Source organism: Rattus rattus, chromosome 2 (genome assembly GCF_011064425.1).
Source record: "Rattus rattus isolate New Zealand chromosome 2, Rrattus_CSIRO_v1, whole genome shotgun sequence".
NCBI classification, from domain to species: Eukaryota; Metazoa; Chordata; class Mammalia; order Rodentia; family Muridae; genus Rattus; species Rattus rattus.
The window spans coordinates 80,036,949-80,058,615 of record NC_046155.1 but is presented as its reverse complement, the minus strand read 5'-3'; the positions used below and the strand labels follow the sequence as shown (position 1 = coordinate 80,058,615).

Here is a 21,667-nt window from a genome sequence, read left to right as displayed (position 1 = left end):
GCCAAACCCCAGCTCTGCCTCGCACTGTGTGACCTTGGTTGCTGTCCTTAGACTATAAACTGAGAATAATAGCAGTAACTCCCATACATGCTGTTCAGAGCCCCTAGAATAAGATCTGGGATACACTCACACTACCATAACGAAATGCTATCGTTTGGGTGGCATCATCAATAGACAGTAATTTCTCAGAATGCTAAAGGTCGGATGTTCAAGGTCAAGGTCCTGGCGCTTGTGGGTTCAGATGAGACTTCTTTCTCTTTTTGGTCACAGATGGCTGTCTTCTGCGTGTATCCTCACATGGCCCTTCCTCTGTCTCTCCTTTTTATAAGGACACCAACCCTATCCGATTAGAGCTAGGACCTTAGGACCTCATTGAACCTTAGTTAATGTCCTATCTGTTGTGATGTCTCTCCTTTTTATACGGACACCAACCCTATCCGATTAGAGCTAAGACCTTAGGACCTCATTGAACCTTAGTTAATGTCCTATCTCCAAGTGCATTTACACGGGAGGCTGGCACTTCACCCTGTGAATCTGGTCTAGGAAGGGTACACACGCCAGCCACACACACACTGTGCAAACAGCCGTCACTGACATTGCTGTTGCCGTCACCACGATCCCTTTATGACACTTCTATTTTTTTGGTAAGGAAGGTAAGAATGTGGCTTGGTTTCCTCATGAAAAGATATCCTCTGGTCCTTTTCCGTGCTGCTGAGCATCCAACCAAGAGCCTTGCACGTGGTGAGCAAAGCACTCTGCTGCCACACTATGCTCCCAGTTCAGAGATAGTCTCACTGGAGAGCCCAGGATGGCCTCAAACTTGTGAGCTTCCTACCTTGCCTCCTGAGTACTGACAGTTCAGGCATGTGTGCAGCACCATGCCAGGCCAAAGGGAATTCTTGAAAAGTTTAATGCAAATAGCACTTGATTTGTTACACAGATATGCTTTCCTCAGGAATAGCCAAGCTCCATTATAGGGGAAATCTGCACTCAGAATGCTGATTTCAATAACTGTGAAGCCTGTCCCCTTTCCAAGACCATAAGAAGCTATGACCCAGAGAGCATACTGAGGTGGCAAGAGGCTGGCTGGGAACTGAGTAAAGAGGGGGCAGAGTCTTGGCTCTGCTGTGTGGCTTCCAGTTCACCACATCCCTCTCTGGGCTCAGTTCCCTTATTTACAAATAGAAGAGGTTGGGATTGCTCTGACACTCTCATCTTTCAAGTCACACAAACCACTCATCCACTGGGTCATTAACCAAACATATATTGTTTGCTATTTGCTGGCTCCAGTTTGAGGAGTTAGAGATAGAGTGGGGAACAAGAGAGTTGTCATTCCTGCTTTCAGGGAGCTTGGGTTTCTGTGGAAAGAGAAACTGGGAAATGATAAAGCATGCAGGGAAACGATCTAATTATAATACCAATGAGAGGTAGGAGGGGGAGGAAGCAGCAAAGGCAGAGAGTGGCTGGGCTCAGGAGAGGGGTGTAAGCTGGGAAAGAGGGGCTCAGAAATACAGAAGCAGTCTGGGACCTGGAGAAGAAAATGAATCCACGGTGTTCTAGAAAGTTAAGTAAGGTGTGTAAGTTACTTTTCTGCCGCTGTGATAAAGCAACATGGCCAAGACAGCTTACGAAAGAAAGCATTTAATTGGGTGCTTACAGTTCCAGTAGGTTGGAGTCCATGGTAAGGCATTGTGGAGGCAACAGCTGAGAGCTCCTATCTTGAACTGTAAGCAGGAGGGAGAGAGTTTATTAGAGACGGCAGGAGGTATTTGAAAGCTTAACCCTGCACCACCTCCTTCAACAAGACCACACATCCTAATCCTTCCCAAACAGTTCCACCAGCTGAGGCAATGGATCAAGCATATGAGCCTATGAGGAACGTTCTTATGCAAGCTACCACAGAAGAGCAGTGTGTTTGGAGCTGATGCAGAAAGGGAGGGGGTGGGATAAGTTGAGGGTAGAGGCTCAGATTGGGCTACAACTTCATAGCCTTGAGAGTGACAGGCAGGGCAGTCAATGGCATCCCCCTTATCCAGAGAGATGAAGCTAAAGGGCTTCAAGCAGTGATCTGATGTCTTGCATAGAGAGTAAGAGTAGGGGAAGGAAAGGGGTTAAACCAGCAACCAGATACACCATCACATCTTAGATCTTCCCCAGCTCCCCTCTATGAGCAACCACAGCACTGCAGGTACCTTTGGATGCCCAGCAGAACTTCCTCTGCCAACAACCACACACTTACGTGTCTCAGCCAGTTCCTTTACATTGAATAGGAACTTACTCTTAGCCAGCACTGTGACTGTGATTTGTGTTTGAACCACTGCTTTGAACTTGCGATTAGCAGATTGAACACAACTCCTACTGTCCTGGAGATTCCAGCCTGGTATTCACCTATCTAGTATGCTCTGAAAGTCCCTGGATCCTGGATTGGAACCCCCGCCCCCATCCCCTGGGGACTGCTTTTTTTCCCTAGCCTTTGACCACAACAAAATGCTCTATCTCCCAGGGCTGCAAGTCATCTTATACATAAACGAAGATGAATACAACCCCTTCCTGGTGTCCTCCACTGGAGCCAAGGTGCTTATCCATCAGCAAAATGAATACCCCTTCATCGAAGACGTGGGGATGGAGATCGAGACAGCAATGTCCACTTCCATAGGAATGCACCTGGTAAGCTTGTGTTTAGAGAAAAGGACCACTTCTTGTTTTGAATGATGGCTAAGGAGGTGCTGCTAACGGAAAAGGATACTGCCTTCCACAAGAGCAGGAATCTGTGCTTGCCAGTGGCTACCCCACTGGTCATTCCAGGAGTCACGTTCAAGTTCTTGTTTCCATCTTCTATGCACGTTAGCAAGCAAAGGATGACACCTAGGGGAAGAACCTAGGGAGATTCTCTTATTAAAAACCAAACAAAGCAGCAGCCATTATGGAACCAAAGTATTAGGCACTCACTACAGATTTGTCAGTCATGTAAAGAGAGCAGATCACATCCTAGGATACAGACAGACACATGAAGGGCACAGCAGCAACCGCTTACAGGCCGATATAAAGTCACGGGGTTTTCAAGGGTCTGCAGCCCATGACACTCCCAGCAATTTCACCTCATCTACCAAGAACCCTTTCTACCCTCAAGCCTTTGATCTTCTGTAACCTGGAACCAGGCATGTCCTGGAACCCATGCACCCATCAAAAGAAGCATACATGGACCCCAGACACCAACCAACATAGCTTATTATTTCACTCTTAATCTTGGCCATTCTGACAAGAAGACATTATATCCACTGTAGTTTTTCTTACATTTTTCCTTGGTGGAGTTTTTTTTTTTAAAGCCTGTGAGTGTGCTGGAAAAACTAGATGATCTATTTGTGTCTTTATTTGTATCTATGCCTAACGGTTCACTGTAAGCTCCCAGCCCTGGTGCCTCATAAACTTAGTCTCCAGAACAATGGTTCCCCAATCCATTTGGCTGTCAGGGCCAGATTTTCTAAACTAGGATCTTAGGATGGTCATGAGTCAGTGCTATTAGGAAATGTGGCTTAGAAATGTACATGATTCTCAGCCAGGGGTTAGAGGTGATGTGGTCGCCATCCGAGATTTGATTGATACCTGTCATTAATTCATCTAACAGTTATTTTCTGAGTACTTTCACAAGTGCTACATACAGGGGAATCCAGAGGAGAGAATCAACAGTGAGTAACTATGCAGAGACAAACTATAATCACTATGTGCTATTAAGGCGGAAAGAGGATGGGCATAGCAGTCTGGGTCTAAACCTTAGAACATCGATTGGAAGCCAAGGCTGAGAAGTTCCAGGCCTGCCTAGGCTTCATGGAAAGGCATTACCTCCAAAAACAAAACAAAAGGCAGGTAGTAGGAGAGTTTTGGAAGAGCATATCCAGGGTGTCTTGGTCAGTGTTCTTTTCAAATGCCTAAAACTGGATTGTTTCTAAATAGAGACTTCTGTCTGGCTTGTAATTTGAAGCTGGAAAGTCTGACACGGCCACTGATAAAGAGTCTTCATGCTGCACTGTAATAGAGCAGAGGTCTCACAGAGTGAGCTCTCTCGCTCAGGTTGTTCTTCCTTTTCTTATAAAACTACTAATGCCGTCATAGGGACCCACCTTCATGTTCTTATATCCTAATGATCTCCAAAGATCCAAGCCCCAAATGTTAATAACATGTGGGTTTTGGAATTACACTTCTAACACATATATTTGAAGATATATATTGGAACTTTAGGATTGGGGAAGGTGAAGTTCAGGGTATGCTACTCTGAGGAAATGGGATCTAAGATTCATGAGGAAGTAGGATGGCAGTGGTACCCAGGACATCTGTTGCTTCAATGTGATGATAAGAAAACCATTCTGAGAGACGTCTAGGGATACCGATTCTCTCAGATTCACATCGCTTAGGACCTTTGTTCCAATGTACAGCTTAGGTTACGTGAATGCCGATTTCCCAAGGAGACACAAACATACTTGACTGTTCAGCAAGCTCAAGTGAGGAACTGAAAGACCTGGTGTACCACTAATTCGTTCACCAATAAGCTGAAAGCTCCCAACAACAGTGACCACTTCCATCCAACCTTCCCCATGCTGTTTTCTGTACACCCTGAAAACCACCTGCTCTTTGCCTCTTGCCTGCCTCTCTCTCTCTCTCTCTCTCTCTCTCTCTCTCTCTCTCTCTCTTTCTCTCTCTCTCTCATAGTGTCTGCAAACAGTTACATTAAGCAAGCTTGCAGAAGTTCAAAAACAAATGGATTTCACCCACCCTCTGGGTCTCTGTTTTGAGCTTGGAAACACCCACCATACTGTTAAGCAAACACGCTCTATACCGATGGTGGGTAAACAAGGATCTGGTTGAGTTTTCTGCTACACCTGTAGAAAATCAAAGCCATACAGCAGGGCCAGTCAGCCAGAGTATGATTGATGACCATGCGGAAGAACAACAACAACAACAACAACAAAGACAAGGATTACTGAGAGGTCAGCAGGGAGTCACTAAGAATAAATCCAAACGAACTGGACTTCCTTTTCCATTTTTCACGTTTATTTGTTTGTTTACTTATTATTTGTTATGGCTGGGTGTGCTAAGCTGATAGACAGACTTAGGGAATTGGTCAACAAACTTTTTCTTGTTTTTTAAAGGCCTATAGGACTTAGCATGTCTAAGACTCTGAATACCAAAAGATGAACCTAATCTTTAAGACAGGAAGACAAGGGGTTGGGGATTTAGCTCAGTGGTAGAGTGCTTGCCTAGGAAGTGCAAGGCCCTCGGTTCGGTCCCCAGCTCCGAAAAAAAAAACCAAAAAAAAAAAAAAAAAGACAGGAAGACAAAAATCAACACACCTGAGCTTGGAGGCAGCTTGCTGGTGGAGCGTTTGCCTGGTGTGCACAATGTTCTGGGTTCTAGCAACACACAGACACAAAGACACACACACACACACACACACACACACACAAATGATTGATCAATCAACATGCATCTGCTACATAGTGCTTATGTTTGGGGAAACCTGGACCCTGTCTGTCTCATACCCAGTCTCAGATCTTGGAACATAACATATCCACAGTAATTCCTGGGTAGATGAGTGGATGGAAGGAAGGAAGGAAGAAATAGTGGGTGGATGGATGGATGGATGGATGGATGGATGGATGGATGGATGGATGGATGGATGGGTGGGCAACTGGAGGAGTGGATAGCCAAACAGAGGCTATTGAAAAAGCTTCCCAAACAATGAATTTTTGAAGAGAAATGATGGCAAATGATGTCAGGAAGGGCTAGTCCAAATAGAGAGCAGGGCAATTACAACAGGGTCATGGGTAGGATGTTAAGCCACACAGTAAAGCTTTGGATTTTTTTCTTCTTCTTTTTTATTGGATAGTTTATGTATTTACATTTTTAACCTTGAAAGCTGGACACAGTGGCACATACCTGTAATTCTAGAATTCAGGAAGCTGCAACAGAAAGAGTAGGAGTTTGAGGCCAGCCTGGCCTCCATAGTGAGACTTTGTTTTTTAAAAAGATCACTTTGGTTAAAGTGCAATCATTATGCTGGAGACAGCACATTCACAGCAGTCCCAGAGAGAAAACTCTAAGGACCTTCACTCAGTAGGACCATCGCTGTGAAGGTGAGGGGACTGAAATGTACAGGCACTGTTAAACCAGAAGTGTTTGACAATTGACAGATACCAGAAAAGCTGGGGGAGACTATATGGATATTGGGGTCCTGGGTGGTCTGTGGGACGGGTTAATGTCAGACTCAGAATTGAGGAATAAAATAGGAAGTGTGGAGAAGATGCAAGACTTGCCCATCTTACTGCGTCTCGAGGACAAAAATAAATGAAATTAAAATGCCCAGTAAGGAGGCTGGAGAGATGGCTCAGTGGTTAGAAGCACCAGCTGCTCTTCCAGAGGACTCGAGTTTATTTCCCAGCAACCCACATGGCAGCTCACAACTGTCTGTAACAGTTCCAGGACATCCGGCATCCTCACACCCACATACATGCAAGCAAAACACAAATGCCCATAAGATAAAAATAAATAAATTATTAAAAAATATCCAGTAAATAGATGCTTTCTTTGAACCTGGAGCTCAGAAGAAAATTTAGGGGATAATCCTAGATTCGGAAATAAATGCCATCATCCAAGACCTGAAACAGAACCCTGAACATGAACTGTTTAGTAGCTGAACAGAAAAGAAGAATAGAGAGGCAGACGCCAGGAAGAATCTGTGTCAGGTAAATAGGAGGGAGCACCAGGAAGGTCTGCCAAGTGCACCTGAGAGGCATTCTCTGAGTTTGGAGACCAAGAGGGCATTGGCGCTCTTTGCCAGGAGAGCCTGCAGAGGAAGAAGCAGAACAGAAACTGGAGTACAATAGGTTAGCTGGTGAATGGGAGTTGAGGAAGTGAACGAGGGTGGATTATTCACACCATGAAGCTGTAGGGTTGAATCATGAAGCAGAGAGATAACTTCACTATGTTGCAAACCCAACCATAATTTCAACTTCATCTTCAAGTTGCCCATAAATTCTTTTCACAGGGCTATGTGTCTCAGGGACTTAGGATTCACAGGGTCTGGCTTTACACTTTTGTGATCTAATCTGTGTACCTCAGTGACCTCACCTGTAACGGGATGTGAGAAAGCTGCTGCTTTGGGACTGGTGAGAGTTCAGTGAGTTCATGTCTGCTAGGCACTTGAATTACGTGCACTACATGCTTGGCAAATAACAAATGCTCGGAAAAACACACTAGCATTACTGTGCATGTTTTAAGAGAAAAGGTGTGGCCAGGCATGGTAATGAGTGCTTGCAATCCCAGCACTCAGGAAGTGGAAGCAGTAACAGATTCGGTACCATTCTGGGATACATGTGGAGACTTGTTTGAGGGGCTGCAGAGATCTTAGGGAAGGCTTATCTTTATAACAACCCCTTCTTTTATGAGATAAATACACAAGATGATATATGTCTGTATTACTATAAGCAATATATCATTGTATCATATATGAAGGATATTAATTTTGCATATATAAAATTAGTTGTATATGTTGAAAACACATTTCCTAGTTTGTGTTTCCATTGAGTTTCTTACAGGATTTTTGAATGAAAACCACCGACTGTTACACAGGCGCGGCCTCTGTTTCCTTTCCTTTGTCAGTATGTTTATTGAGGATTTTCCCTCTTCGATATCAGATACTGAAGTGAATGTTCTTCCGGTTACTTTACCACTTCATTTAATACTTTACCTACTTTGGTTTTTTTTCTGCAGGATGTAAAGTAGAAACTGAGTATTTTTCTTTCTCTAAAATTTTTTTTAATGTCTTAGATTCATATTTTGAGCAATTTGTTTCCACCATTAATTGGGAGTACAAATTGTTTTGCAACACAAAGAAACATTTAAACATGTCACAAAATACAAAGAGTTTCCTTTCTTTAACCTGTTTCAATTACGTTTCTCATTGAGACAAAAAGCACAACATAAAGACAAAAGCAATATAAAGAAGGAAGGAGTTAACTGGGCCTCACGGTTTGAAGATCCAATCTGTGGTGCAGAGCAGAGCAGGAAGTAGCTGGTTACAGAGCTAGGAAGCAGAGAGATGAATGCTAGTGCTTAGCTCACTTTTTATCTGTCTCCTTTATCCAGTCTGGGACCCCAGCCTAGGGGATGGTGCTGCCCACATTCGAGATGGGTTTCCCCATTTCAGCTAAAGCTCTTTAGAAACATTTTCACAGATACCCACAGAGGTGTGTCTCCTAGGTAATTCTAAAGGCACTCAAGGTGACAGTCAATATTCTCCATCTTGCCACCCATAGTTGCAAGTAGAGAAAAGCCCTGCAATTGTCTTTTCCAATTTTTAAATTTGTTGATTTATGTTATTAAAATGAATATTTTTTTCCTGAACATACTCTCCTGTAACCTGTTTTTATTTCCCCAAAACTCAAAATACATCATCGGCATTTTCCGTGGCACTAGATAGTCCTCCACTTTTAATGACAACATTAAATTTTGTTGTATAAATGTTGACATCATGGTATTATAAGTTTCTATGATATTTAGTTGTCCTGTAGCATTGGAAAAAAAATTGCTTCTAAGGCTCTTTACTGATACCAAAATCCATGGCACAGTATTTGCATACATTTCCCTATATGCTTTAAATCATGTCTAGATTACTTATAATATTCAATATCATATAAAACTATGTAAATCATTGAAAAATCTATAGATTTTTGTTATAAATGCATAGTCTTACTTGGGGTTTCTACTGCTGCTATAAAATAACATGACGAAAGATAATTTGGGGGAAAGGGTTTACCTCATTTTTTTAGCTTCACACAGGGAAGTCAGGGCAGGAAGTGGAAGGTAAAAGCTAATGCAGAGGCCACGGAGGAATGCTACTTCCTGTTTTTTCTTTTCATGGCTTACTCAGCCTGCTTTCTTTAGCACCCAAGACCACCTGCTCATGGTGGCAACACACACAAAGCCTGGGCCCTCCCACATCAATCAGCAATTAATAAAATGCACCACAGACTCGTATTTAGGCCAAACTTATGGGGCACATTCTCAATTAAAATTCCCTCTTCCCAGATATGTCTCTAGCTCTGTCAGTTAATATAAAAACCAGCCAGCAATGCATTTCTTCAAATATTTCATACTCTTAATTGACTCAATCCTTTGGTGATCAATCTGGTCCCTATATAGAATGAGGTCACATTTGCATAGGGCCTACACCCTCTAAATATGAATACTATGTAGATATTATATTCATGGTTGTGCTGTATTATTTAAAGAATAATGACAAAGGATCAGCATATGCAACAGAGATACAGTTTTATTTATTTTTAAAGATTTGTTTACTTGTGTGTATATATGCGTGTGCATGTGTGTGTGTGTGTGTGTGTGTGTGTATGTGTGCATATACAGGTGTCTATGGAGGCCAGAAAGTGTCAGGTCCCTTGGAGCTGGTGTTTCAGGCATCTATGAACTGTCCAGTGTAAGTGCTTGGATGTGAGCTAAGGTCCTAAGACAGTATGAGCTCTTAATAACTGAGCCGTCTCTCCAGTCCTAAGATAAAGTTTTAAATCACATTTTCAACTGACTATATATGTTACTGTTTTGTTCTGTCTGTCTGTCTGCCTGCCTCTATCTATCTGTCTGTCTATCTATCTATCTATCTATCTATCTATCTATCTATCTATCTATCTCTCTATCTATCTACTGTATTGGTGTTCTAGGCAAATTCTCTACCAGTAAAGCCACATCCCCATGTCTTTATTACTATCATCACTCTTACATTTATTTTGAGACAAGCTCTCACTGTGTGGCCCAGTTCAGCCTTGAACCCACCAATCCCTGCCTCAACCTAAGTACCATCAAGGGTAGCCCATACCCAGGCCCACTGTGCATTTTACGGTAACAAGTTCAAAGGCTGCATTCTCTGTAATGGAAGGCCCCCTGCTGTTGCAGTAAGTCCCATCTATGGACTGAAGTGAATCAAGAGGCAGGTCGAATTTGAAAGGTGAGCTGAGGCCAGGGAAGGAATGCTTGAGTCACCAGGCAGTGAGGACACCGATGGGACAAGATCTGTAATTTAGACAGGTGAATGCAGGGTGGTGGAGGAGGAAGAGAAAGTGGGGTCAGGAGAACAAATGGGTGGCTCTCAATACTCCCAATGAGGTAGGAAGATGTCAGGTCAGATAGGAATAAGAACGATGAAGACTCAGCTGACTTGAAGATGCCTCTCTGTATCTCCTGATGACAGAAAGCAATGAAGGAGAAGGTTTTAAAATGGAACTTAGGTTTCTAGCTTGAATGACTGGACAGACTAGAATGCCATTAGCTAAGGTGAGGTTTTAGGGGGTGGGAAGATTCTGAGCTCAGATTTAGTATCACTTAACTTTTGCTTCTTATGGTCCATCTACAAAGCCAGTGGCTCCAAACAACCACCCAGTATTAGGTCAGTCTGTGGGGTGGACAGTGCACTGGGTTCATCTGGGAAGTTTCTTTGATCCAGACCAGACTGTGTTGACCTCAACCTGTGATGTTCGTAGCATGTAGGGTCCAGTGCTAGGTCTGCTGGGTCACCTTGTGTCTCCTCCCTGTGGCCTCTCCTTACCAGATGACTGGCTTTGACATGTTCACATGGGTGGCACAGTCTTCAAGGTCAGCAAGAGAAGGCTAATTCTGATGTGCATGCACTTTTCAAGTATCTGCTTGTGTCAGAATTGTTCATAACCATCGGCCAAAGTGTGAGTCATGTGACCTACTCAGATTCAACCTGTGGAAAGCAAACTATCTCTTTATGAGATGGCAAGACTTGGCTAATTTGTTGCAAGCTCCCACAGACATGGTATATTTAAGATATTGGGGGGAGGAGGCTATGATTGGATTGTAAAGTGAATAAACAAATAAATAAATAAATGTAATAAGGGGGAAACCTATAAAAAGGAGCTCTTGTTAGCATATATAAGCTGTGAGAGAAAACCTAAAGTTGTTGCAGTTTGCTCATTGTGGGAAAAATGTATTTGTGGACCACTGGGGCAAAGATTACCAGTGGTCAATTAGGTCTCCGCAGACAATATATCTGGCGAAGGTAACTTAAGGATAAATGGGTTTATTTTGGCTGGAGGTCAGCTTTGGGGACACCAGTCACTTGTGCTGCTGTGCTGGGAGAGAATGAGTCATGAAGGGACTGCACACATACTCTAATAATTAAAACTGACCTTTGTGTCGAAGCTCTGGACTAAGCACTTTCTTAGCACTACCAGTAAGCAGGGGCAGAGAACAAAGAGGAAGGACCCTTGACTGGAACCACAGCCCTCTCTTAGCAGCCATATGTGAAGCTCTCTGAGATTGCGATATTGAGTTTTCCCTGGCAAAATCTCACGTGTTCCATTTCTAAAGGGAAAAAAAAAAAAAACCCTCAGGTCAAATACATTTCCCATCACAGAACAGGGCTTGGCACCGGTACCAAAACCCTTCTTCAGAGTAAAATTAAGTAAATAAACAATTTGACTCACAAAAAGTCCTGAGAGCTAGGAAAGCTATACCCTGAGTCACCAGGTAGGGGACACACATCTGCAATTCTGGCACTCAGGGGGCCAAAGCAGTAGGATTACAGGTTTTAGGCATTCCCAGGCTGCATAGTGAGACCTTGTCTCCAAACTAAAATGAAAGGAAATGGTGAGTAGGGGACAGGAAGGCAGGAGTTTGCTATTCACAATCCCTGTCTCTCCAGTTAAGAATTTGGAACCCACTGTGATGTCATGTGCTACCTGAGACAGGCTGTTCTTCCTCTCCAGCAGCCTGTGCAATGCACTATGAGGAAGGTGTTTTCTTTGGGACTAAGCAACATCTTATTGTACTTTGTTTTATTAGAAAGTCAATTTTATTAGATGTTCAATGATTTGGCATGATATCTTCCTTACTTTTCTCCTTGCTGTGGCAAAATACTGACCTCATCTGCTCCACCTCCGGGCACTGCCTCTTGGGGAGGCGGAACATGGGGAGTTTGACTGCACTTACACCACACAGGGGCGGGTGCTTGGCTGTGGGGAAGCACCAAGACACTGTTTGGGGGTGGAAAAGCACAGTCTGAGATGTGGGAAAACCAGAGCTGGTTTGGGCATCCCCAAGGCTGGGACGGGCCAAGAGGACCGTAGGGTTCTCAGACTCTTGGACTCCAGGCACCACTGGGAGTCTCAGAAAAAGCAGAGAACGGAGTTGGGCCCACTGGTGAGGGACAGTGTCTAGCTACGAGCTGTGGGGGATGGGAAGCTCGTGCTTTCCTATCGGTGATTGTCCTTAGCTTGGCAGAGCCAGGTTTGGTGTTTATTGTGGCTGGGAGCACAGGGGCCCTCACAGAGAATTAAGCTGCGGCTCTGTAGGTGAATACCTTTTTCATGGCTCCCCACGGAGGATCTCGATGAAAATGACAGTCTATGGTTCTAAACAGTTTATTGATTGTTCATGGTGGAAAATGGATGCATAATGTACCACACCCATTTCTCAGGGTAGCTTGAGATTAAATACCTTTTGCAGGGAGGAATGTCTGGAAAGGGAAGCTTATTGGCTAAGCCCTCTGGGCCTCTAGGTACCTCATTAGCATGGAGAACTGTTTTGCGCCTACGTGACCATAGGACACATTTCTTTTATGTGTGGGAGCATGGCAGGTGTTCCAAGCCAAGAGTCCTGCAGGAGTGAGGAGTCACCTAAGCGTCAGATGTGTGACCACTGAGTCTCTGCTCTACTGTACCAAACTTCCTGGCATGGTTTTACATCCCACAACCAAAGAAGGCAATGTAAGAATGAAACAGTTTATTTGGGCTCCCAGTTTGAAGATACAGTCTGTGACGGAGGCAGGAATGCCAGGTCCCATTCTGTCCTCTGTCAGGAGACACAGAGATGAACAGAGCGAATGGTGTGGCTATATTCAGATGGTCTTTCCTCCTTAGTTAAACACCCCTGGAAATATTCTCACAGACGTACCCAGAGATGTGTTTTCTAGAGGATTCTACATACTGTCAGGCTGACCATTAAAATTAACTATGCAGCACAGGTAAGAGATTACCGTAAGCAAATTGTAAATTATTCTTAAAAAAAAAAAAAAAAAGGGAAACCAAATAATTCAGTCAGGTAGCATGGTTGAGATCTGAATTCAGATTTACTCCAACCCCGAGGCCCCCTATTTCTAACTGTATAGCTAGTGAGCTTGTCCCTGCAGTTTGCTTAGGGGTGATTTGCCATCGGTCATCATGTGATTGCTGCAGAGTCCCCAGGAGGGCTCAGAGTCCTACACCTTCATAGAAGATGCCAGAGGCAGGGTTGGGTCTTGGATGCTGCTTCTCTGAATGCCATTTCAGACACATCCTCCTGGGAAGAGGTGGGCTGAGGGCATTCCTTCTATAAAAGAGAACATCTTTTGTCCCCAAGAAGTCCAGTTCTAAAATGTACGTGGTAGAAACCGATCGCAGTCTTGCTTTGGGTGGGCTGGGAGACGCTTGCTTACAGCTCACCCTTCTGTAGGGCCCTGTGACAGACGTAGGCGTTGCACGGTTTTGACACAGGCAGCAGGAGACACAGCTCCACCCTGTGCAGCCTGGGTGAAGCCAGGAGCTTGACTTTCAACACAGAGCAGGATCTCAGGACCAGTCGGTATGAATCAGATTTGGGGGTGTGGCAGGGCACGCCTGGCAAAGCTCTTCAGGTGAGTCTCTGCAAGAAAGACCTCCACCCATTAGAAATGAGGGAGGAGAAAGCCCTGAACTACCCAAGGCTCCCCAGGGGATAAGCAGCATTACAAATTAAGACCACCGGGTCCTGAGACATCATTTGGATTCTACGACGTCTATGCTTTCTGAGGACTCGTGGATTGCCCGAGTCCCAGCCACCTTTGCTGACCTCACTCAGTTCACCTAAGCACAGACCCCCTTACCTGGATGCGAGATGGTGTTCTTGTTGTAGCACGCAAGTAGAGCCTATAGCAGACTGGTTCTGTGGACACTGCCCTCCAAGATTCTAAGGAACTTGCAGCTTGGAACACCCCGCAGGGTGACAGGGACTAAAGCAGTATTTGGACAAAGCTACTGTTTGGATTCTCTGTACCTTATTTCCCAGCCCAGCCTGGCCAAACACTAGAATCTCTGCATGGATTTGCCATTTGGTTTTTAAGCCCATGGATTCTGCACTGACTGGAAACAAGCCCATTTGTTACTAGTGTATTAGTGAAAAGAGCAGGTCGCAGAACCTGCATGTCCGTCCATCTGTCTGTCTGTCTGTTTGTCTGTCCATCGGGGTAAAGCAGTCACTTTTTCCTTTGCTTGCTTCTGCTGTTCCAAAGTTTCAGAGTGAGCGTGGCCAATTGCCTTTCGGGAACTCACAGTTAATTGAGGGAGACTAACGGGTCAGCAGATGAATTACAAAACAACCACAGGGGAAGAGCACCCTGTGGACGGGGCCTCCGGCCTGTTTCTGTCTATGAGCCATCCCGTGCCTCTTTATCCCTGATCTACAACAACGTGCATGGGTGTGTGGGTGCACACACTCTTTCTCACAGACTGTAGACCCTCGCTCTAGGCTGGCTACAATTTCTGTATAGTTCTTGTTCCCCTTCAGAGATGTTCTCTCTCCCCATCCTTATGTTTTTGTCCATTTGGTGGTGTTTTTTTTTTTTTATTTGTTTTGTATTTGTATTTGAGGGTTTTTTTTTCTCCTTTTTTGTTGTGTCTGGGTTGTTTATTTGCCTTGGGACAATTAAGCTGGAGGCAAACTTGGTTGGATAAGGTCTTTGACTTTTGAGTGGGAGTGCTGCCACTACCGTTATGATCAGGCTGGCATTCCGTTTTCCTTAATTCTTCTAAGAAACTCAACATCCAGAACCAGAAGGCAGGGAAATGGGCCCTGCCATGGGGACAGGAACCTCGGGCATCTCACACCCTCCACACTTCTGCCTGACCTTCCAGTCCCCCTTCCAACAGATAAACAGATGGCTCCTTACCATTCAGAAAGCTGGATCCAGGTTTCTTAGCAGGGTGGTGGTTTTGCCTTAACTCCTTCTCTGATTTGTCTATCCCTGACGCCTGTGCTGGGAATTGAACTCACACAGGCTAGACAAGAGCTCTACTACTGAGCTACATTCTCAGACCCAGAGATTTCTCTTGCTTGCCATGTTCTAGGCACCATGGCCCTTCTTACCTCAGTCTTTGCTGCTCCCTCTGCCTGGCACTCAGCCCCCACTTCTGCACAAGGCCAGCTCCCTTCTACCATTTTATATTGAGTTAACCTAACAAAGGTGCCTTAGGGAGCCCTGTAGGGAAAGCTGGTGACATGGTCCATGTTTCCAGTGTCAGTCTGTTGCTTCGAAAACAAACAAAACAAAACAAACCTACCCTGAGCAGAAGCAGCTGGTGAAAGGAAAGGCTTATTTGGCTCCTAACTCCAAGCTGTAGTCTATTATTTCAAAGAAATGGAGGAACCCGAGCATGAGTCACATGACATCCAGTCAGGAGCGGTGAAGAGGGCACGCACCCTACAGCCTGCTCGCTGCTCAGTCTCCCTCTCCACTCTTCTGCTGTCCTGCGGCCCCAGTCAGGAATGGTACCACGTACATTGAGGGTTAGTCTTCTTACTTCAAGCAATGATCAAGACTCCACCTCCCCACCCTCATAGCCACAGACCCACCGGATAAAGACAATTGCTCGCTTGAGATTCTCTTCCCTGGTGCTGTGAAGCTATGGCAAGTTGATATTTAAAGCCAACCATCACAGGCCATAAAAGAATTTACCAAGGCATAAAAGCAGAGAAAGAGAACTCTTTCTCTGAAATACTTTGCAAAAGTACAGTGAGTAAGGTCCCAGAGAGGGCCCACATCACTCAGAAGAGGTAGGGGCTTTTATAGCAGACAAGTGGGAAGTTATTTCATTTACACCATAAGTTACCAAAGGACTCTTTCTTAGAGACCTTACTAATCAGTCTAAAAGGTTGAATGTCTCACCCTCCCAAGTCTCTCTACCCAGTGTCCTTGAGCATTATCCAAAATTATCTCATTTTAAGAATTGGAGTGCACGTGTGTACAAGTGTGTGTGTGTGTGTGTGTGTGTGTGTGTGTGTGTGTGTGTTTGCATGCACGTGTACTCGAGTGTTGATGAACATGCCACAGGACACAAGTAGAGGTCAAAGACAACCTCAGGGATTTGTCATCTCCCAGGTAGATGCACCACAAGCTTCCAGAGAGTCTTCTGTCTGCCTCCCATTTCCTGGTCAGGGTGCTAGGATTACGGACACAGGCTCTACTGTGTCCAGCTTTCTGTGGATTCTCAACTCAGGGATTTAAGCTCAGGTCTTCACACATATGAGCCAAACACTTTACCCACTAAGCCTCATATCTCCACCCCATTTCATCGATGAGTAAGCTAGTAAGACAAGGTGTCTCACTGGTGCTCTAGCTGTCTACCCTTCCTGCATATATGCTCAGTGAGAGCAGGGTACTTGTCAACGTTTCCCATTGTGGATTTCCCGGGGTCTACAATTGCACCAGACACGTACTAGGTAATTGATAAACTTAGGTGAGGAACTAAACAATTACTTAGCTTCAGGGGAATCCTCCCATCTGGGTCCCTAGGATGACATAGATGACTGTGTGCTCTTACCATTGCAGACAGAATCCTTCAAGCTGAGCGAACCTTACAGCCAGTGCACAGAGGACGGCAGTGATGTGCCCGTCACAAACATCTACAATGCTGCCTACTCCCTCCAGGTATGGCATGACAGGGCCCCTCATCTCTGACTTGTGGCCTGGATCCAAAAGATGAAGTTATATCTAGGCCAAGGTGTGCCTGGGACCAGGAACTAGGGTGAAGATATCTGGGGTTGGTCCAAAGACCTCAGGTACAAACGACGCCAGCTGATTCCAGTCTTCTTCGGTCCTCTGTAACCAGAGCTTAATTGATTCACTGAGGTTTGTGTGGAACACAATGTACGAGGCAGACAGGTCTGATGCTAAATGGGCGTTGGCAAAGGACAGGCGGAAGGGAAACCTTCAGCAGGAGACACTGGGTGAGGGGTCAAAAGATTGGTTTCCAGGTACATTTGTGCCCTATGACTTGGAGGAGTCGTACCCCTTGACAGTCAATGCTGGGATCAGTGTGAGCTGATTGGGAGCTCCTGGACTCCTCCAGGTTGCATGCTGATTGTTCCAGTCAGAATGATATTAAAAAAACTAGGAAATGCCATAACAAAACTCCATATTTCTAGCTTCTCCTAAAGAAGGAGGGAAGGAGGAGGAGGAGGAGGAGGAGGAGGAGGAGGAGGAGGAGGAGGAGGAGGAGGAGGAGGAGGAGAAGTAGTAGTAGTAGTGATCTGGGATCTGGGAGTCCATATCTCAGCAGGACAGACCACAGGAGGAGCCATCACATTGAACAAGCTATAGATTGGCTGATAGACACAGATCTGCCCCACCCCCACCTAGCATAAGACATCACTGGCTCTAATAGCATTGCAGTTTTCAACCCTTAAGTCCAATGAGTGGTGGACTGTTACAGCTACTCTCAGAGACTGGAACTCTGAAGTCGGCCTCCTATCAGGATACTAGAATGCCCATAGATATCATCTTGGCAGAATAAAAGGACCAAAGCAGGGGATGTGGGGGTGAGTGGGAGAGGAGGCTAGAAAGATGGCTTAGGCAGTAAAGCACTTGCCTCAGAAAGTCTCAGACCTGGATTCAGAGTCTCAGAACCCACCCAAAAAGGCAGATAAGTGCTTGTAATCCTACCAGTGACAAGATGGGACATGGAGACAGGTGGGTCCCTAGAAGCTCACTTGGCCTATGTAGCAAATGAAGTTTCAGGCCATTTTCTCCCATGCGAGTGCTGCATGGAGGTGAATGGGGAAAGCAGAGCAACTCCTAATGCACACAGTCCTAACAATCCAGTCAGCACTCACGTTCCAAGTCCTCCACACTGGACTCTCAGGATTATGACCACGATGCCCAGGAAGCTTCTAGTATAGGGGAGGGGCTTCAAAGCCAAGGTGTTCAGATTTAAATCTCAGGGTTTTTGGAGTTTTGTTCTTTTTGTTTTTGTTTTTTTTGTTTTGTTTTGTTTCGTTTCATTTTGTTTTTCTTCCCTGAGACAGGATCTTATTTTGTAGCTCAATGTATCTTTGAACATACTATGTAGTTCAGGCTGGCCCACCAAGTTGCTATGCTCCTGCCTCTGCTTTCTGAGTGCTGGGATTATAGGTGTCATTACCGCACCTGGCCCAAATGTCAATTTATATCTCTATTGGGTGTAACCTCAGGCAAATTACTTAAATCTCTGTCTTTTTCCCTTTTTTGGAGAAGTACAATATTACTTACTGCACGAGATTGTGCATGAAAGACATGAACACGTTAAAATGTGTGTCCTTGTCACTCAACTTTACCCAGGGCATCTTTCTTATGAACTCATTATGAGGGGACAGGGTAAAGTCCACCTGATTATAGCAGGGATCCTTGTCAACAAACCCTTTCACACTCACACTTGTGAGTATTACCTCTTGGCTCAGTTCTGATGGAGGGTAAAAGGTTCCACGCTGGAAAAAACATGGTCTTTACATTTTTTTAACCTTTTCTTTAATTTTGTATGTATATGTTGTGGACAGTGTGGTCAGAAAGGGTTTTGGAATGAGAGATGAGCAGGCAGGGAGTTCCCGGCCTCTACCTGCAAGGAGGTTAAACTCATTCCTTGGTATTCTCTTTCAGATCTGCCTTTATTCATGCTTCCAAACAAAGATGGTGGAAAAATGTGGCTGCGCCCAGTACAGCCAGCCTCTGCCTCCAGCAGCCAATTACTGCAATTACCAGCAACACCCCAACTGGAGTAAGTGATCTCTCCTCCAGCCTTGCACACCCCAGGATGGGAATCAGCTTGGCCACGCAATGGCTTGCCCTGTCAATGAATGGCTTGCCCTATGATGCTCTTGAGCCCCTGTCTCTATTGCCTTTTGCCTGAAAAGGTGTTAAAGGCCCTTTACATCACCAAGCCTGGCTTGGATTGTACTTTTCAATTCTGTACTGAGTGCTACATCCCAGTCTGTGCTAATAGCTTGCCCACATAGTCAACTCTAAAAGGCACTATTGATAGTACTCTTTCACAGAACAGAGAGCCAAGGTTCAGAAAGATTAAGTCACTTACCTGAGGACACACAGACAGGAAGTCACAGAACTGAATCTAAGGGCTGCCTAACCTCCCCTACCCCTCATGGTGTTTCTTTGTGTGGTTGGTTGGTTGGTTTTGGTTTTGGTTTTGGTTTTGGTTTTGGTTTTTTGAGACAGGGTTTGTCTGTGTAGAACTCACCATCCTAGAACTCTGTAGACCAGGCTGGCCTTGAACTCAGAGATCAGTCTGCTTTTACTTCCTGAGTGCTGGGATTAAAGGCATTCACCTCCACACCCAGCTCCCAACTCATATTTTTCACCAGGAAATGATACCATTTCCTGACATCACAAACCAGCACTAGTCCCTTCCCAACCACCCCATCCCCCGCTCCCACTTGCTGAAAAACAAAAACAGCCCATAGCATCTGTAAAAGGTGTAAACATAAATATAAAACATAAACATAAAACAAGATGGTGGAGGTTCCACAGGTGACCCTAAGAAGGGCGCTTTGTCCCCAAAGTTCATACCACCTTCTACTCTGTCCCCCAGTGTATTGCTACTACCAGTTGTACCAGGCCTTTGTCCGGGAAGAACTGGGCTGCCAATCAGTGTGCAAGCAATCCTGCAGGTGAGTAGACCTGGAGCACTGGGGCAGGTAGGACTTTGCTAGGCCAGTGGCTTGTCCTCACTCCGTGCCTTTCTCCCCGCAGCTTTAAGGAATGGACACTGACCACCAGCTTGGCACAATGGCCGTCTGAGGCTTCCGAGGTAAGCTCTATTTCCATTCCCTGACACCCCCTGGAGCCCTTGGTGTCCTCATCCATTCTACAATGGGGGGTGCATAGTTCCTGGGTGGATACAGCAACACAGCCAAGGCCAGAGACAGGTTGTGTATGTGGCTGAAGAAGAGGGCAGTGGGTAGCCTTAAGCCCGGTCTTTCTTTCTCCATCGCAGAAATGGTTGCTGAATGTTCTCACCTGGGACCAAAGCCAGCAAATAAACACAAAGCTCAACAAGTAAGTTTACCTCCACCCAGCTCCCTCTGCCTCTGTCTGCCACAGACTCTGGGCCCTGAGCTTGCTTCCTCATTGCCGAGCCTTCAGCTTTTCGTTCATTCGATCATTTAATCAACAAATATTTACTAAGCTCCTATCGTGAACCAGGCCCTGCTCTGACTTTTGTTTGACCACGATCCACCATACGAAATACGTCTTGCATTGTGGCCCATGGGTCCATAGCTGGAATGAGGCAACAGTATTTCCTTGTGATGTACAAAGCACTTGGGCTGATTTTCAGATGGCACACAATGCTGTGGCCAAAGCTACTGTTTATAGTTCTCTTCCCATACCCTCCAGGGATCTGTTCCACATCTCCCCATGAGTACCCACATCCCTGAATGCCCAAGTCCTGCATGTGAAATGGTACATGTTTGCATATGACCCACCACATCCTCTCATCCGCTTAAGTCATCTCTAGAGTACCTGTGATGCCCAATGAGATGTAAACACGATGGAAATATAGCTATTAGGTTGTTCAGGGAACCTGAAGAAACAAGTCTGTGCCTGCTCAATCTAGGTGTAATTATTTCTCCTCTCCAAAAAATTCCCCTCCATGGTTGGTTGAACATATGTGTGCAGAACCAACAGACACAGAGGGAGGGTGGGTTTCCATCCTAATTGATCACCATACGCCAATCTGATGGGTTTGTGCCCATACCATCTCAACTGGCAAACATGTTGGATATGCCTTTCCATATATTCTGCTGTTTCTTTGTCTTTTTTCTTGACCTTTTTGTTTTTGTTCTGTTCTGTTCTGTTTTGTTCTGTTCTGTTCTGTTTTTGACAAGATCTTATGTAGCCCAAGTTGGTTTCAGTGAATGACCTTGAACTTCTAATCCTCCTGCCTCTACCTACCATGAGCAATCATGATCATGCCCAGCTTCACCTAGTCTACTCAGTTATGTAGCAGTTACCACCACAGCCCATTAAAACTTGCTTTGTGACCTGCTGGTGTGTCCCACCTTACATAAATAATCCTTTTACCTTTCTATCTTCTAATCCTACTTGGACCTTTTTCACAAAGAAATCCATTTCTGAGATTATCTAGGCTAGAAATCAGGAATCTCAGCAGATGGGGACAACGATGGGAAAGACTGGATTCACCTCTGTAACCCACACCATATAAATCCACACTATGGCCATTACTATGTTCTCCCTTAGGGTTTTTGCCCAGTAAAAGCCAATCCGGTCTCCAACCCAGAACATCCCCTTAAAGCCAGGTGGTGTGTGAGTTGTTGGGAGAGTGTGTGGCCATCCAGGTGACCAAGCACTTGGTCCCCCATGGGACTTGCAGTGTAAAGGTAAAGATAGAATTAGCCCATCAGTAATCCCAGAACTTTGGAGCCAAGGCAGGAGGGTTGAGAGAGTTCATGGCGAGCTTAGGCTATTCCTTGGGAAGCTGTCTCAAATAAACATAACTAAAGAAACAACAACCTAGAGCAAGACTGAGCATTTGCAGCCAGTGCAGATGGGTGAGCCCTA

The 21,667-nt window shown here is 45.2% G+C and overlaps 1 protein-coding gene across 1 annotated transcript in view; it reads left to right on the top strand.

Annotated features, from left to right (window-relative positions):
* Positions 1-21,667, top strand: part of Scnn1g (sodium channel epithelial 1 subunit gamma) — a 33,482-nt gene that overhangs the window by 8,945 nt on the left and 2,870 nt on the right. The window contains exons 6-11 of the mRNA XM_032895635.1: positions 2,504-2,667; positions 16,649-16,747; positions 18,731-18,848; positions 19,677-19,755; positions 19,838-19,895; positions 20,082-20,143. Coding sequence (XP_032751526.1) covers positions 2,504-2,667; positions 16,649-16,747; positions 18,731-18,848; positions 19,677-19,755; positions 19,838-19,895; positions 20,082-20,143 — 580 coding nt within the window. The remainder of the gene's footprint in view (positions 1-2,503; positions 2,668-16,648; positions 16,748-18,730; positions 18,849-19,676; positions 19,756-19,837; positions 19,896-20,081; positions 20,144-21,667) is intronic.